Raw genomic sequence first — 18,285 nt, 5'->3', positions numbered from 1 at the left:
GATTCCCATTTTCCTAAGAACATTCTGCAGCTTGACTTGATTAACATAACTATACACTTTTCTGCAATCCGTGAGGCATGTATTGATTTCTTTTTGGTATTCTTTGGCTTTTTAATTCAGCATGCATCAGCCATAATATTTTGTACTCCTTGGCTTTCTATAAAGCCAGTTTGAGCGTCTGGCACCTCCTTTCCATGTATGGTTCTAAGCTATTTTGGGTGATCCTAGGCATTATTTTGCTGGAATGTGAAATTAAGGATATTGTATAGTAGTTTGCACTCATTGTTAAATCTGCTTTCTTTGATAATGGTATGTAAATTGACCTCTTCGAATCTGCTAGCCAGCGTCATTCTCCAGATTTGCTAGCATCATTTTGGTTAGAAGTTTTACTGATTGTTATTCTGTTCTTTGCTATAGTTCTGTGGCTATTCTGTCCATTCCTGTAGCTCTCTGACTTGGTAATTGCCAAGTTCTAATCACAGAGGTTCTTGTTAAAAGGGAATATATTCTAAAATATTCCAAGGAATTATCTTGGATGTTGACATCTCTCTTTTGATCTTTGTTTGATCTTTCTTAAACCAGTTACCTTCTATCTATTAGTTTCCCCTAGCATACCAACTCAGGGTCAGAAACTTCTTCTGATTTTAGAATTCTATAGAATAGAACACAATTATAGTGAATTCATAATCTTTTAAAAAAGAATTTATCCAGAGTTGCTTACTTTTTATTCTGAGATAAGAGTAAAAATGAATGTGTGTTTTAATTATGTCTCTTTGGTTGATTTGATTCACTAATAATTCACAAGCTATTTAGTAACACAATATCTGCTCTTTTTGTAAATTAGTTTCTTGGTTAGACTGGGAAGCCATATCCATAATAGTAATAAGAAATTCACATGGATGCAATGAACAGAAATTATCAAGTTTGGCAGGAGGATTGCTTTATGATTACTTTGCTATGACACCCTCATGTGGTGAGAGAGAATGTGTCTCAAAGAGAAAAACAATTAGAGCTGGCAACTTTTTTTTTTATTGAAAAGTTTTATACAAATTTTCCATTTTATTGCAATACAATATCCCTCCCTCCCTCCCTCCCCCCCACCCTAACCCTAACCCCCCCTCACTTCCCAGAGCTGATTACAGGGTTACAAATAAGCAAACAAATTCTAACTAAGCTTATCCAACTATACCAATAACCAAATCCATAAAATACTTTAACTCAGATATAAGAAAATTTCAAAAAAAAATTTAAAACAAAAATAACAATATGAACAATTCCCACTTTAAACTATAAGTTATTCAAAAACTAAATGATACTTTCTAATCCCATTATTTATTCTGTACATAATTTATCCATCTTCTCTTATTTGAATGATCCTTCAAATAAGCAGAAATTTTGGCCATTTCTGCTAAGTTAGAAACTTTAAGCGACCATTCTTCCATAGTGGGCAAAGAATCTTTCCTCCAATATTGCCCAACCAGTAACCTTGCAGAAGAGCTGGCAACTTTTGTAATAATACAGAGATTGTTTTGGTTGATGCAGCTTCCCAGTTTGGAAATTTTGGTAGATTTCTTTCTGACAGAAGAACCATCATATTCTTCATTTGCCAATTGATATGCATATTCCTGTTGCTAAAATGAAATGTCATAAAAGTCAATTTAAACTGTGCTAAACTGAGAACTTGAGGTGCTAATATGAATATTGGATTTCAAGAGCTTCTTGGTGAGTTTTATCTTACACATATTAAAGCCAGGACCTACAAAGATATTTCAATACAATCCATATTCATCTCTGACAGTCAAAATATGACTTTTGTGGTTAAATTAGCAACACTACTAAACTATTTTGGAACTCTCTACTTTTTGCTTTGCCATTAGTACATACAGTATTGAAAGTACTGAAAACTCTGACATTGTCAAGATCTGTTGTATTTCAAGCATTTTAACAATGTGGTAAAATACTTAAAAATTATTTTGTTTTGTCAATGCTCATTGAATTGCTATAGATCATTTGCATAGTTTGATCCCATCATTTAATGTTTTCTTCTCTATGCCAATATATATTAAACTGAGGATAACAGTTATTGCATTTGAAGAAGGAATTACATTCCATCAAAAAGTTATTTACATTCCATCACAGTTATTTACAGAAATTCAAGTTATTAACAATTCTGTTTTCTACCCACTACAAGGTTGTCGAAAAAACTAACCCGACAGAACCAGTCGGAGTGGTGTGCCAAGTAGATGGTGTTTACAAAGTGGTGGAATACAGCGAGATTTCTCTGGCCACAGCCCAGAAAAGATGTTCTGATGGCCGATTACTTTTTAATGCTGGCAACATTGCCAATCACTACTTCACAATGGAGTTTTTAAAAAACGTTGTCAAGTAAGGACTTTCTTTAATCATGCTGATCTATGAAGTGCTACTCTGAGGTCATTTCTGCTCTTCATGTTAAAATCTGTTTTTTTTATTATTATATTTGCTATAGTATAGCCTATAATACTCAGGATGGTTCAAACCAAGAAATAAAATATTATTTAAGTTTAACATACAATGAAAGTATCATATAGGCAACACTCACAAATTGCACAATGCAAATAATGATGCTGATAGAAAACTAAACCGTTTAGGACATATAGAACATGATTTTATTTTCTGTATTTCTCCTTCCCCACTTTTTTTCTAAGCTGCAAAGTGGTAGTCTCTTTTTGTTGGTGATTTCTTCTGGTCTCCTGATCATGGTTGCTTTTTTCTCCTTAATTCTTTCTGAGGGGCACTTACCGGGATATTGTTATATTTATTCAGTTTTATTTTCAAGATTTTAACCAAGATGTTTTTATATTTAGTTTAATTTTCAGGTTTATTTGTTTGTTCCTAGTTTGAAACTTGATTTGTCTATACATTTAGCATCACAGGACATCTCTAATGATGTCCTGACAGGAAAAAGATAAGTGATGAGGTGGCACAGTCTCTGGTTTGTAGAATCACGGTTGTTCAGAGATCAAGATCAAAAACCATACAATAACTTAGGTTCTTTCAGAAAATGTGTCAAGAGATTTTAGTGCATTGATGTTTACACTGAACTGTAAACAAGGAAAGGGACAGGAAGAGATTACAAGCAGTGGGAGTCCTCATTGACAGTAATTAATAGTAATGCTACTTTCTTACAGGATTAAAAAGGTGACTTAGGTATCTAGTTTTGGAATAACTATTACTTGCCTGCCAGAATGATGGGATTTGATAGACCATGGTGTGCTTCTCACTCTGCTGACTCCTATCTTGATGTTTCAGTGATTACGAACCTCAGCTGCAACATCACATAGCTCAGAAAAAAGTCCCATATGTAGATATGACCACAGGAAAAGCTCTGAAGCCTGACAAACCAAATGGAATTAAAATGGAAAAATTTGTATTTGACATCTTCCAGTTTGCTAAGTAAGTCCCAAGTGACTGACTGACTTATTTTGTGTGCATCTTAGTATATATCGTTTGGCTTTATTTTTCTTTTGAAAGTTCCCCCCCCCCCTCCTGATTGTATGATATTATCATTTTGACTGCAGCTAAGAAGCTGAGCTGTCTGAAAACAGATAGAAGAGAAAGATATGCAGTTAAGCGTGGATCAGAAAGGGATATGCCACATATAATATTGAAATTAGATTGTGTGACATTTATAGAACTTGTATGGTGTTACAGAAGATTGAGAAACAGTAATTTGTGCTAAAGTTGTCTTGGGAACCAGTCAAAAGCAGCAGAAGGAACAGATGTGGCTTAAAGAGGAGAAAGCAGATACTCAGTGACCATCCTGTTTAGACTGCCTTAGGGCAAACTTCTCCAAAGATTCTGTAATGCCAGTTTATCTTTGTGCCTACCTAAATGAAGGACTGCAGCTAGCTCCAGCAATTGCTATAAAGTTGGTATGCATTTCAGTTTTGAAAGCTTTGAAAAAATATTTTAAGTGAAGATATAAATAATTGTAGAATTTTTTTCTTCCCCTGTATTGACATTTCCTTGGTATATGAGTTTATTGCTAATGTCCATCTATAGGGCTATAGTTGATAGTAGTAGAAACAGAAACAGGTTAAAATCTTTACACTTGACAAATCTCAACTTTATTTTGAATCCAGGAACTTTGTGGTTTATGAAGTGCTGCGAGAAGATGAATTTTCCCCTTTGAAAAATGCTGACAGCCAAAATGGCAAGGACAACCCCACCACTGCGAGACACTCCTTGATGTCACTGCATCACTGTTGGGTTCTCAATGCTGGTGGACACTTTGTGGATGAAAATGGAACACGCCTGCCAGCTATTCCCTGGTTAGAAAATTTGACCTTCCCCTAATGTTTACCTTCCATCTCTAATATGATCACTTTCTGTAATTCCAGTTCAGCTGAGAGAACATACACAGTTGTGTTACCAATGTTCCAGTTGGTAAAATTCCAAACCAGATTTTGTAGCATGTTTCCTCATGTATAACTTTATCTTACTACATTAATAGCTTAATGTATTTGCATGCCTAAGTAATCAGGTCTTATATCAACATAAAATTGCCACAGGTCTATTAATTATAACTGTAAAATATGCATAGCTTTAGGGCAACAGCTCCCAACCTTTTCTATACCCCGCACCCCTAGAACGCTTCTGATATATTCTCGCACTCCTTACAAAAGTTTGAAATAAAAGCAATGAATTATGCATATAGATTATAATTTTGAAAACCCAAGTTTTTGCACCCCCTGGAATATTGTCTCACATCCCTGCTTTAGGGGTTAGATTTGTATGAAAATGAATGGAGCTCTTGCATTTGGAAAACAATTTCCATGCAAAGCAATTCCAAATTCAAACAAGACCCGGAATAATTAAACCCCTGAAAAATAGCTTGCATAGTTATAGTTCCCTTATACAGGCCAGCCAGGCTTCCTTAAAAGAGAGCTGAAGCATTCATAATTCTAGCCCAGTGGTTCTCAACCTGTGGGTCGGGATCCCATTTGGGGTCGAACAACCATTTCACGGGAGTCGCCAAACAACGCAGTCCGCCATTTTTTCCCCTTTTCCTTAGCTGTGCTACTCCCTTTTATTCTATTGGCTTTTGAAAGCCAATAGAATAGACTCTCTTGAATAGAGTCTAATTCTATTGCTTTCAAAAGCTAATAGGAATTGTCCAGGCTGTCTCTGCCCTGCTGAGCCCGCCAAAAGTCCCATTCTGCAAATGGTGCTGCACCAGTTGAGTAGTCCTCGACTTATGACTGGTTGGGGGTCGCGGCATTAAAAAGGTTGAGAACCACTGCTCTAGCCCATGGCAATGAAGCTTTGTAGTCATTTTCTTGGGATCTCTTTTCAACAAAATACAGAATTGTTCTCCAAATGAGAGAGAAAGATAGCAAAGGAGAACTAAGTGTGCTCAGAATTATAGTTACAGAACACAGTGATCTGAATAACAGAGTTCCCTTCGAAACGACAGCATAGTGTTTTTCAAATTTGGACCTTTAAAATGTGCAGTCTTTAATTCCAGAATTCCCCAGTCAGAATGCTGGTTGGGGAATTCTGGAAGTTGAAGATCAACTCATTAAAATTTCCTACTTTGAAAAATGCTGGTCTAGTGTGTGTGCTCTGTGTCTGAGACAGGAGCTTGAACATGTACTCTTGGAAAGAAAAAGATTATTGAAAGAACAAAATTAAAATTAAAAAAGGAGCTTTGTGTATGAAAGAGCAATGAAGAATCAAAATAGCATATTCTTATAGGTCAGGAGTGTCAAACTCACCACGTCACGTGACATATCGCGACGTATCGTGACTTCCCCTTGCCAGAGCTGGAGTGGGAATGGCTTCCACATGATGCATCTGGCCGCGGTCTGGCAGTTTGACACCCCTGTTATAGGTGATCTGCAAGAAGTTTAGCTCTCAGTTTAAGGTTTCTCTTCCTGAGCTGAGCTAGATGGGCCACTAAATTGGTATGAAGTAGCTCCATTTGTTTGTACCTGAATGCTCCCAAACATTTGACTTTGGAATCTTGCCTCCTCAGTTATCATTCTTGGGAGAGATGGCAACAGTTCATTTGTTTTGATGTAGGAGGAATAGTGAAGAAGAAAATGTCAGATGACATGGTATAGTGTTAAAAACTTCGTCATCTTTATTATATAGCAAGAAAGGTTGACTGTGATACAAATTTCCATCTAAAAATGGCTCTAAAAATGTTGCAAGAAATCATATTGGAGTTGAGTATCAAGGTCAAAAAACCTCATTATTGAAGAAAGATCTCTGAAATTCAAGGAAAGGCAGTATTTTGCTCTCCAAATATTGCTGAAATAACAATTTGCAACATCCTTCAGTATTGTTAATCTAGGTGCAACTTTGGGAGTAACATTTTAGCAAGATCTAGAGAACCACATGTTGCTCAGTACTGATATCAGATTGATATCAGAGATCCAGTTTGGTCTAGTGGTTAAGGCATCAGGCTAGAAATCAGGAGACTGAGTTTTACTCCCGCCTTAGGCTGGGTGACCTTGGGCTAGTCACTCTCTCCCAGCCCAATTCACCTCGCAGGGTGGTTGTTGAGGGGAAAGTAGAGGGAGGAAGGAATATTGTGTGTGTTCGCCTCTTTGACTTATTTATAAAAAATAATAACATTATTAATAAAAATAAAATCATTAAAATAGAGTTCTGGATAAAAAAAGCTGACATTCAATTTAGTGTACAGGTATTCCTCAACTTACAACTGCAGAAATCTGGGACCAGAATTTTAGTTACTAAGTGATGCCATTGTTAACTGAGTCATCATGTGAGTGGACCCGCTTTTATGACCATTTTTGCCATCTTATGACCATTTTACCACTGCAAATCATGCAGTCATTAAGTGAATCTGGCTTCCGCTATTGACCTTTGTACAAAATGGGATGGGAGGTCGCTAATCACAATTATGTGACTGTAGAATGCTGCAGCCATGGCAAATGTGATCTTGGCAAATGCCAAGCACCCAAATCATGTTCACATGACCGTGGAGGTAGTACAAATCATAAGTCACTTTTCAACATTGTCATAACTTCAAACTGTTGTTAAACAAATGGTCATAAGTTGAGGACTACCTGTCTGCTTCCAACCTCCTTCTAAATATATGGATAGAATCTGCCCACCCCATTCCACCCATGATACAGAAAGACCACTTTTTAGATTTGGCACACTCCTCAATTTTGTGTCCCTGCTCATTAATCCTTTTTCTTCCCATATGACAGCAACACAAATGGAAGGTCAGATGTGATCCAAGCTGATGCCAATCACAAGTAAATATACTGTCTCGGGCTTCTGGGAATGCATGGTGATGGGTCTGCTTGGGAACTGGCTAACACACCTCTCCATAGCATGTAGGGTTTTGGTACTCCATTTATGTATATGGTATTAAATATAAAAAACAATTCTTATTATTTCTTGGGACCTATGAAATAGTGGCCAGTGGCTACCTTAGATTCACTTCTTGGAAGACCTTAGTGTACATGTGTAGGGCTTTTTTCATGCCTATAAAATCTGTGGCTTTTTAAATTTAAGTAACAAGCTTTGCCTGGCAGACTGTTTTGGAAACTTAACCCTGTTATTGGAATGGGAGAGAGAAGAGATACTAAAGCATAATACTGGCATCCCAATGATGTACCTGCAGTATTCTTTTTTAAATTGGGCTTGCAGGGAAGTCTATGCAAATGTATGCTTTGGATGATATTTTTACTGCGTAAATCCTAGTGAATTCTACTTTTCACCTTGGGAGCAGGGGGATGGAGAACATAAGGATCTTCAGACTAGATTATGAAGAAAAAGAGATCATAGGAACAGTAATAAATGAAGACGGTAGTAAAGGGAGCAGTCCAAATGTGACTGGGGACAGAATAGAGGGGTTTCTTATTTATAGGTATTAGGTTATTGAATAGTTATTAAATAATTCCTTGAGATTATTTTATATTTATAGTTGTTTTGTCATATATCCTAAATGACACTGTTTTGTCTTACCTGAAAGCCAATCTTGCAGGAAGAGGTAATAGATAGATCCTAGTCAACCGATATATAGGTTCCACATCTTTAGAAGCAACTCATTTTTTCTTGGCTATTCATTGAGATTGTTAATTGGCACTGCCCAGGACCAAAAAAAAAAAAAAAAAGGCTAGTTATGGTTCTTTCATCCCACCCAAGCTCCCGGGTGAATAAGTGAATTTCACTATCTTTGATTGTAGAATAGAATAGAATAGAATAGAATAGAATAGAATAGAATAGAATAGAATAGAATAGAATAGAATAGAATAGAGCTAAAATGGACCTTGGAGGTCTTCTAGTCCAGCCCCTTGCTCAAGCAGGAGAACCTATACCATCTTAGACAAGTGACTGTCTAGTCTCTTCTTAAAAACCTCCAGTTTTTAAGCGCCCACGATTTCTGAAGGCAAGCTGTTTCATTGGTTAATTGTTCTCACTGTTAGGAAGTTTCTTTGATCACTTTCCAACCATTGTTTCTTGTCCTACCCTCTAGTGCTTTGGAGAACAATTCGACCCCGTCTTCTTTGTGGCAGCCCCTCAAATACTGGAATACTGCTATCATGTCACCCCTATTTCTTCTTTTCTTTAGACCAGGGCTTTTCAACCTTTTTACCGATTGTACCACTTTTAGGATGTGGCTATATTCGAGTACCACCTAGCAAGGTGTCAAAAACCTGATGATCAAAAAAAAAAACCCCTATTCAAACCTGTTGCAATTGCACTGAAATGACTTATGACCATTTTTCACACTTACAACCATTGCAGCATGCCCAAGGTCATATGATTTATATTTGGATGCTTGGCAACTGATTCATATTTATGATGGTCCTAGTGTCCCAGGGTCATGTGATCCCCTTTTGCAACCTTTTGACAAGCAAAGTCAATGGCAGGGCTGCTGGTGGCCATGTGCTAAGGCGGGACTTCCTTCCCTCCTTCCCCCCTTCCCTCTTTCTCATCCCCATCTCCTTCTGAAGGAAGAATTTGAACCCCCCCATATTTTCCCTCTTCCATATATTCATTAAACAAGGAAAAGCCTCCAGAGACAAAAAAGACAAGCTGGTGAGGGAACTAGCTTAAAAAGGCATATTTCCCTTTAAGAATTAGCTACTGGCTAGAAAGGAAAGTTAAGGAACAGGCAGCCAGCATTTAAGGAAGAAAAAAAAAATGTAGTAAGTACTGGCTGCTGGCTAAGGCAGCCTCCCCAAATGGCTCAATTCATAAGTAAAGGAATGCTACAGGCAAAATCCATTCAGGAGAAAAATACTTCAAAATCCCTTGCAGCAAAACTTACAGCTAACAATAGCAGAGCAATAAAAGCTAACACGAGACATCAGCCATCAACCAAATAGAAATTGCCAAACATTCCTTAAGAACACAAAGCCCACATTGCACAAATCCCAGAACTTCAAAGTCACAAAAGCACATAAGAATCCTTCCACTCTCCATCTCCCTCCCTCTATGCCTCAGCTCCAGTCGATGCTGCCTTTCTTCATTCCTTATGGAGGGCGACCCCTCCCCCACTGAGTTTCTTGTCTGTTTTGTTGCTGCCAACACAGATGGCTGCCACAGAAGTTGTAGATCAGCTCATGGCCTGCTTGATTTCCTCTCCTCTCCCCCCACCCTCCTCCTCCTTTCTCTTCAGTGCAGCTAGAGCTGACTCTACCTCCTCCCACGGCTGCTTTTTTTCTCTCTCTCCCTCTCCCACCCAAATTGCCTCCTTTTATAGCCCCTCCACCTTTGGCTCGCCCAAGCCACTCTGCAGCTCCGGAGGACTCTCTCACAGTAAGTCCTGCGCTGCGCTGGCTCATTCCCTCCCCAACTACACTTGACTGGGCAGGGCCGTGTACCACCTGCCATATGCTAATGTACCACAGATAGTACGTGTATCACCGGTTGAAAAGCCCTGCTTTAGACCAGCCAAACCCAAGTCCTGCAGCCATTCTTCGTATGTTTTAGTCTCTAGGCCTTTGATCATCTTAGTTGCTCTTCTCTGAACTTTTTCCAAGGTCTCAACATCTTTATTGCAGTATGGTGACCAAAATTGGTTGCAGTATTCGAGGTGTGGTCTCACTAGGGTTTATAAAAGCAGTACTAATACTTCCCGTGATCTTGATTCTTTTTTAAAAAAATATGTTTTATTAATTTTTTTTACATATCACCATCAATATTTGGCAAACAGTGTATTGTCTGGTTTTGTATTTACAAATAATCAATAACAATTAGTTTCTATAATTCCATATTCCACATAATAGCTTTTTTATTTTCTCTTCTTCCAATAATATTCTCTTTTATCAACCTTGAATTAGTATATTTCTTGATAATTTTAAAAGATAACCATTAAATATCTACAAATAACCTCCACCTCATTATTAAGCTTCTTTTCTAATTAATCATCTTGATCACCTTGTCATAGATCCTGTTTTTAGAGTTCTCATTTATATTTATTTTCCCCACAATATTTCAAAAGAAAACATTTTACCTGTTAAAATTTTCTTAGTTAATTACATTTAGATATTTAAATCTTTTTCCTATACGAACCATCCCAACACTTACATTTTTCATATATTGAAACAGAAAAAAACAAAAAAAGAAATAATCTGTTTAAAAAAGAAAAAGAAAAAAACATATCCGTCTTAAGCTAAAATACATTTATATTCAGTGTTTTATTCTTTTTAAGCATATTCAAGTCTTCAAAATCCATTATATTTAAATATCTAATACATTTCCCTCATATAAATCATCCCAAACATTTTTATGTTTCTCATATCATAGACAAAAAATATTATGTTGGTTAAGAAGCCTATCCCTCCTAAGCTAAAATTCTGTATTCACAATTTTATTTCTTGAACCGTATTCAAACAAGTGCTTAATCTTTAAGTATTCCATCAAATGAATCCCATCATCTGATTTCTTAATTCTGGCTTTAGCCCCCCCCCCTTTTTTTTTTTTTTTGCAAACATCTTTCCTAATCAGTATGTTCCATTGAACCCAAAGATTTTCCCATGATTTTGTAGATATTGTTGTAGGTACAAAAGATAAGTCAAGTAAGGTGTTTTTGTAGAAGTATTCCTCAAAAATCTTTTTCTTTCTTTCTCTCTTAGTTTCTCCTATCTCCTTTTTTTTCTCAAGTTCTTGGAATCTTGAAGTATAGGTTATCTTTTCCGTATCCAGTATTTCCTGCAAGTTTTCCTTCATCTGTATTAAGTCACAGCTCCTTCCATTATTAAATTCCATCTCTAAGTTTCTTTCCTCTATTTTATATTCAGTTATCTGCTTTACTTGATCTCTCTCTCTTTTTGTTTTCTGATCATTTGTTTGTTGTGAAGTTAAAATAAGAATATGTTCATTTAAGTTTTCAAAGTTATTTTTAATTTCCTCGTGGTTTGAAATTAATGTCATTTGTATTTGTTGTAACATAAGATACATTTCCTCCTGGAAAGTATTTGTTTTTTCTTGATATGTTTTTTCTGCAGACCTCTGATGTTCCATAATGACCAAAAATCCAAAAATCTTTGTCTGTCAACAACTTTAAAGATACAGTTTAATAAGTATTTATAATCCAGGAAGGTCAGTTTTTTTTCTAAGTTTTATAGTTCTTCCTTTGTAGATAGCCCACAATGTTTTCTTTTCTTTTATTGCAGCTGTTCTTTGTTTAGTTAAAGCATTGGAAGGTCACAATAACAAGGTTTTTTTTTTCTGGGCTGTATATTTAGTGCAGTATTTTATCCACCACTAGATGTCAGCACCAGTTCATTTTTCAGTTTTCAAAACAAATAATTATCATTTATTTCCATCAATAATCTTTTGCCAGGAGAAACTTAACATAATCCATCGATTTTACACTTTCCAAGTTTGAGTCTTATATTGATTTCATTTCTGTATAATTTTATTCCCCATAAATTTAATTCGCTGCTTCTGTTTAGAGGAGGGTGGAGCAGAAATCCCCCCCTCACTTTCGGAGGATTTTTACTTCTGGGTTTGTTTTTTTCAGGAAATCAATCAGTAGAAGAGAGAGAATCAGTATTCTTACCCAGTTCAATCATGCTGTTTACCATCATGCTTAACTTAGTACTTTTTGGCTTCAGCTGCATGTAGCTTGGGCTAGTTTTAAGAATGATGCTAGCCTTTCTTCTGCTGGTTTCTGGAGAACTTTCCCTGGAGATCCAGATCGACTGCCATCTTTCCACAACCGGCAGGGCTTCTCTCTTTCTTTGCCACCTCTTCCGGGTGGCTTTTGACACATTTAGGGTCAGCCATAGAGTGCAGAGCACCGCAATCCCTCAGCTGTTGCACAAACTGTGCAAAACGGGAAGCCTGTGTGATCTTGATTCTATGTCTCTGTTTATACAACCCAGAATTGTATTAGCTTTTTCGGCTGCTGCTGCATATTGCTGGCTCATAGTCAAGTGATCATCCACTAGGACTCCAAGGTCCTTCTCACAATTACTGTTTTTGAGCCAGGTCTCGCCTAATCTGTATTTATATCTTTGATTTTTCCTGTCTAAATGTAAGATGTTGCTCTTTCCACATTGAAACTCATTTTGTTGGATAGGGCCCATTGTTCAAGTTTGTCAAGATCTTTTTGAATCCTGAGTTTGTCTTCTGGGGTGTTGGCTATTTTTGCCAGTTGAGTATCATCTGCTAATTTGATGAGTTCCCCTTCTATTCCCTCATCTAAGTCATTTATGAAGATATGAAAGAGTATTGGGCCCAAGATGGAGCCTTGTGGTACCCCACTGCTTCCTTCTCTCCATGTGGATGTGGTGCCATTGAGGACTGTTCGTTGAGTACGGTTGTCAGCCATCTATAAATCCATCTGGTGGTGATGTTGTCTATTCCACCTTTTTCTAGCTGGCCAAGGAGTAGATCTAATCAGCCCCATTATTTATCACTTTATAAAAATGTGTATAATTATCAGAATGTACAAATAATAGCATTTTAAATGTGCTAGCTATCTTTTGTGTCTTTTCCACCAACACCTCTAGCCCCCAATTTTCTGGCAAGCATCACAGGTCTTTGTAAAGACACCATTCTCTAGACAGACATCTTTACTGATTTTATCTTTTCAGAAGATAAAAGACATTGAGGAAAAAATCCCCATATTTCCACAAAACGTGAGAATGAGGTTTCCTTCTTATTCTTGCTATGACTTAGGGAAAAGAGAATATTCTAATATCATCCAAATCATATAAGCCACTTTCTTCTGCTTTCAATCCTTTGCAAAGGGAAGATTTGAATACTGGGAAATTCTATCTTTTAGGTACAGGTAGTCCTCTACTTAACAAGTATAATGGAACCTGGAATTACCATCAACGGTCACTGTGGTCATCAATGTGAAGGCATCATATGGTCAGATCATGATTTTTTTATATATATTTTTGCAGCAATTGTTAAGCAAATGCTGCAGCTGTTAAGTGGATGGCATGGTTGTTGAGGAATCAGTTTTCCACAATGGTGTTTTTTGATGGAAACTGAAAATAACCCTGGAAACCAGCAAATCAACATTGCAAATTATGGTCATGTGACCGTGGGACATTGCAAACGGCCATAAGGGTGAGCTAGTTGGCAAGTGCGTAAAATGCAGATCACATGACATGGGGGTGTTATAGGTGTCATAACTTCAAAAACAGGCTTTTTTTGGGGGGGGACTATCTAACATCAAACATTTGTTAAGTGACCAGTCATAAGTTGAGGACTACCTGTATCTACATTTTCCTTGTTCTCCAGTTTGGAGGATGTAAAAAAATTCAAGCTGTCTCCTTCTATTACTTTTCCATCTGTGCAAGTGAAAAAAGACACTTTTCACTCAATGTTTCCTAGAAAACTCGAGCAAGAGGTGAGATATACACATTGCATTACTTTTTGGAAAACAGTGGTTTTTTCTTGTTCTTTTTTTTAAAGTTACAATAGGCTTGGGGATTTAGAACAGAGAAGAAATGACTGCTGAAAACATTTCATGTTTCTTAACATTTGCACAAACGAAAACATTGAATTGCGCTGCACTTCTGATGATTTTGAGATCATGTCCATGTGGTTTTCTTGCAGCAACAGAGGTCTGATTTGCAGTTTCCTGAATCCAAGACTGGAGGGGGGGGGATGTTTGCTTTTATTTTCTAGTCTAATCTACAGACCCAATAAAATATTGTACTGCTTCTCATCACTGTGTCATCACCATGTCTGCTCTGCTTAGCTTTTAAGATCAATCCAAGCCATCTAGGTACTGCCACTAACTCACTGAAGATCTGCATATCTCAGCAAATAAAAGAAAATTTCTCTGTATCACCAAAAGTTGCATGTCTTGAGTACAAATAGAGACATGCAGATTAGGCAGAGATGAGATTAGATTTTGAAGAGATGTTCTCAGTTGGGCAGTTCAATATTCTTATATGGACACATAGTATGCCTGGATAGGCAATAACTTATTATTTTGGGAGTATTGGATGAGTATGGCCCCAATGATAGACTTCCATTAGCATTTTCTGATTTCAGTGAAGTGGTTATAATTTTTTCTGCACTCACATTTATTTTATTTTTATTAAATTATTAAATTTATATACTGCCCATCTCGCTGTTCTCTGTAACTCTGGATAGAATATCCACCTTTCAATCCACTATCTTGTTAGGAATTCATCAGCTGACTCTTAAACATGTACCTAACATGATGGGCAAGCATCTTTATGCAAGGACAGAAATAGAGTAAGAAATAGTGAGTGAAAGAAATTAAAGGCACATGATAGAGAGAGAAAAAAGAAGAATTATAACTAGTTTGCTAGACACTTTAAGTTTGTATCTCTACACACCTTTGCTTCCCCCATATCTGTGTACAGATTTATAAATTGCTTTTTGCAGTTGAAACTCATGCTGTGCCTCCCATTCCTTCTCACACACTCACTGACCCACACAACACTTATTGCCCACCCCTGCAACCCTCTCTGACCCATATGGCATCTCTCATGCTGCCTGCCGCATCCTAGCTCTCATGGCACTCCATGCATGCTCGTGAGCCTCTGCCCACCCTCTGCAACCTACATGGTACCTCTTGTGCACCACCATGTAGCCTTTTACACCTTCCCTGACCCACATGGTGTCCCTTGTGCATCCTCCCCAACCTACATTGTTCCTTCCCTGCACCTGTATGCACCCCTAACTTTCCCCAACAGCAGCTACTTACCTGCTGGCAAGCCTGGAACTTCTAACATCCTGCCAGCTTCCCCATTGACTTTTCTTATTGGAAGCTGGCAGGAAATTTGCAGTGGTTCTGAAATGGCCACAACCCTACCAAATTTCAATCCCACAAGAGGTAGTGGGTCTATAAGTTAGCCAATTTGAGGTAACTTGTTTCAGAAATTGTTGCCTTTACGATGCACCACCTAGCACAATTGAAGGTTACAAGCAGACACACAAGTTTTAATAGTGTATAGATATGATGAGATACTAAAAGTTGGTGCCTAGGTTTCAATATTTCTCTTTTTTTCCTGAAAAAAAAGGATATTTCTCAAAATGTTTCCTCTCTACCTAGTGCATTCCCCCCCCTCTTTCGCATCTCACACTGTATGCTGTTAACCAATTTCTCTGTCTGCAGATGATGAACCTACTCCATAACTACTATTTAGATTTCTGCAGCATAGCTACTATTTAGATTTCTGCATGACAAGAGCAGAGAAAGATATTCATGCTTTAACAAGAGTTTGCCATGTGCATAAGTAATATAGGTATATTGGAGTGTTTCTCATCCTGAACTAACACTTTTTCTTTATAATTGTTCCTTAGTTTGAAGGATGCAAATGACTTGCCCGTTCAGTGTGAGATTTCTCCTCTTGTGTCCTATGGGGGTGAAGTAAGTTGCTGTGGTATTCTAAATTCTTTTTCTCCTCCCCAGCCTTCTCCTTAACACCCTGTCCTAAAGTAACAATTCTTCTTTATGGATGATAAGATAAATAAGCCCTGATGGTGCAGTGGTTAGAGTGCAGTATTGAAAGCTAACTCTGCCCATTGCCAGCAGATTGATCCTGACTGGCTCAAGGTTGACTTAGCCTTCCATCCTTCCGAGGTTGGTAAAATGGATCCTGATTGTTGGGGGTAATATGCTGACTCTGTAAACCGCACAGAGAGTGCTATAAAGCACTGTGGAGCAATTTATAAGTCTAACTGTTATTGCTGAATATGAATATAGATGATAGGGCAAAGTTGAAACAAGGAATGTGATGTAATAATGGGAAAGTTAATATTCCTGAGGCTTATGGCAAAGGTCCTGGGCATGTAATCCTTGTTTCCCATACTTGCATTGAATTGTGAGTAGAGAGGGATGTTTTGTTGCTGAACACTTGTTTTACAACTTGCAATGATTCATATAGACTTATTAGTGTTAATATAATTACAGCATACAATACATTTATGGATTACTGCTTCATTCCTTGATATTGGGATTTGTATTATATTTATATTATTGTAAATTAGACTGCTAAACTTGCTAGCTTATTCCAATAGCTAAAAATACAGCTTTAAAACATAACTTTTGCAAAGCTGTCTTTCATAGAAAATTGAGTAAGCAGCTAATTATAATGCTGTTGCAAGCCATCATAAGGGGGCATTCATCAAAATTGTTCTCATATATTATAATTATGCCACAGTAAAAAGTTTTAATTGGACTTTACTAGGTTTTGTGAGCTTGAAGGTTTAACATGAATATATCAAGTGCTCCTAACACTTGATTTTCATCCCCATAATAATCCTAAATGGAGGATGATAATACCTTAAGTATATATCTTAAAAAATAGGGTTTAGTATGCTATATTTAAGGCCACCCAGTACAGTCTGAACAGGAATTTGAAACTGATTCTCTCAAATGGAAAGTCCAAATCGCATATTAGATTATATTTGATGATTAAATTTGCTGTATTGACACTAAATTTATCCTGACTAGTTTCTGAATGCTTCCTTTTTTCCTAGGGATTGGTGGAGTTGGTCAAAAACAAAGAATTCCATGCTCCTTTGATTATTGACCAAAGTGGGATCCATGAGCTAGTGAAGAATGGTGCCTGAAATGTCCAGGAATGATCATCTTTCTAGTCCGGGATTTTATGACTCTTTCATGTCGGACTGAGTATTTAAACAAAGGTTTCACTAGCATCTTGAAGAATTTTCACTCAAACTGAGTTTCCTTAAAAATCAGTAGGAGGCTACAAATAAGAACTGCAACATGACTTCATCTTGAAATCCTGGATACAACTATTTATATAATTCTTAATGTTTTAAATGGTTACTGTTTCAAATTGCAGCACATATTTCGTCACATGCTGCAGTTTGAAGACATCAGAATTTTCTTCCAAATCCTTTATTACACCTGTAAATGGTCTAAGTGGTACGAAGGTTGGAATGCTTATATGAATTCTTATTTTTCAGTTTGATTTTTGCATTTGGTACCTATGCTTTACAAACAATTATATCTTGCTGGAATTGCACAATTGAAACACTAAAAAATTAGTACAACTGAATTAAAATGTTTTCCTAACATAATGTTTCTTGAAACTTCTTTAATACTTGACTTATATTTATGTTACGGCAGAGGCTATAAGGTACTAAGATAACAAGAGTCTAAGACAGCGGTGGCGAACCTATGGCATGAATGCCAGAGGTGGCACTCAGAGCCCTCTCTGTGGGTACGCGCGCTGCTGCCGCCAGCAGCTCATGCAGGTCCATTAGGCACCACGGCGGTGCGAGGCGCGGCCAAGGTACATTGGGTGCATGAGGGGAACAGGCTCCATTCACAGGCCAAGGGCAAGATCTGCGAGGGGGCCAAGATGACCAGCAGTGACCTGCTCTCCAACCGCAAGCAAAAACAGATGGGACAGAGTAAGCGCATCTGGCAGTCTGCATCACGTGTCTCCCCCCTCCCCTACTCTGCCTGCTGCTGGAGGGCTGACCCAATATTGGCAGCAGACTGTGGAGCCCCAGAATGCATCAGTTGAGGGGCCGGCAGGCTGTGGCTGCTGACAGACACTGTTAGCCCCCATGCGCTCGCTGGCCTCTGTGTGTGGGGGGCTGATGGTGTCAGGCAGCAGCCGCCCCGGCCCCGGCCCCTGCCTCGCCTTGCCTTGCCCTGCGGCAATGGCACCCCCACTCTGCTCCCTGCCTCACCCCATAGGATGAGCCTCCTGAGCCACCACCAGACCCCCTGGATCTCCCCCACCCCTGTCTGGCACCCACTGGTTTCCCCACCATGAGCAATATCAAGGTGGCCATGCCCACCATCGCCACACCCACCCTGTCTGCTGTGAC

At 38.0% G+C, this 18,285-nt stretch overlaps 1 protein-coding gene across 4 annotated transcripts in view; it reads left to right on the top strand.

Annotated features, from left to right (window-relative positions):
* Window positions 1–17,523, top strand: part of UAP1 (UDP-N-acetylglucosamine pyrophosphorylase 1) — a 28,238-nt gene extending 10,715 nt beyond the window's left edge. For 3 of the 4 annotated variants that reach the window (XM_039348990.1, XM_039348987.1, XM_039348986.1), the window contains exons 6-11: window positions 2,192–2,385; window positions 3,292–3,435; window positions 4,125–4,313; window positions 7,227–7,274; window positions 15,778–15,844; window positions 16,957–17,523. In XM_039348990.1, coding sequence (XP_039204924.1) covers window positions 2,192–2,385; window positions 3,292–3,435; window positions 4,125–4,313; window positions 7,227–7,274; window positions 15,778–15,844; window positions 16,957–17,049 — 735 coding nt within the window. In that variant the 3' untranslated portion in view covers window positions 17,050–17,523. The remainder of the gene's footprint in view (window positions 1–2,191; window positions 2,386–3,291; window positions 3,436–4,124; window positions 4,314–7,226; window positions 7,275–15,777; window positions 15,845–16,956) is intronic. The other variant, XM_039348991.1, reaches the window with a different exon arrangement.
* Window positions 17,524–18,285: the final 762 nt, after the last annotated feature.

This window comes from Crotalus tigris, unplaced genomic scaffold (assembly GCF_016545835.1).
Source record: "Crotalus tigris isolate CLP2741 ecotype Arizona unplaced genomic scaffold, ASM1654583v1 scf7180000018217.1405312, whole genome shotgun sequence".
NCBI lineage: Eukaryota > Metazoa > Chordata > Lepidosauria > Squamata > Viperidae > Crotalus > Crotalus tigris.
This window is presented reverse-complemented; position numbering and strand designations above follow the sequence as displayed.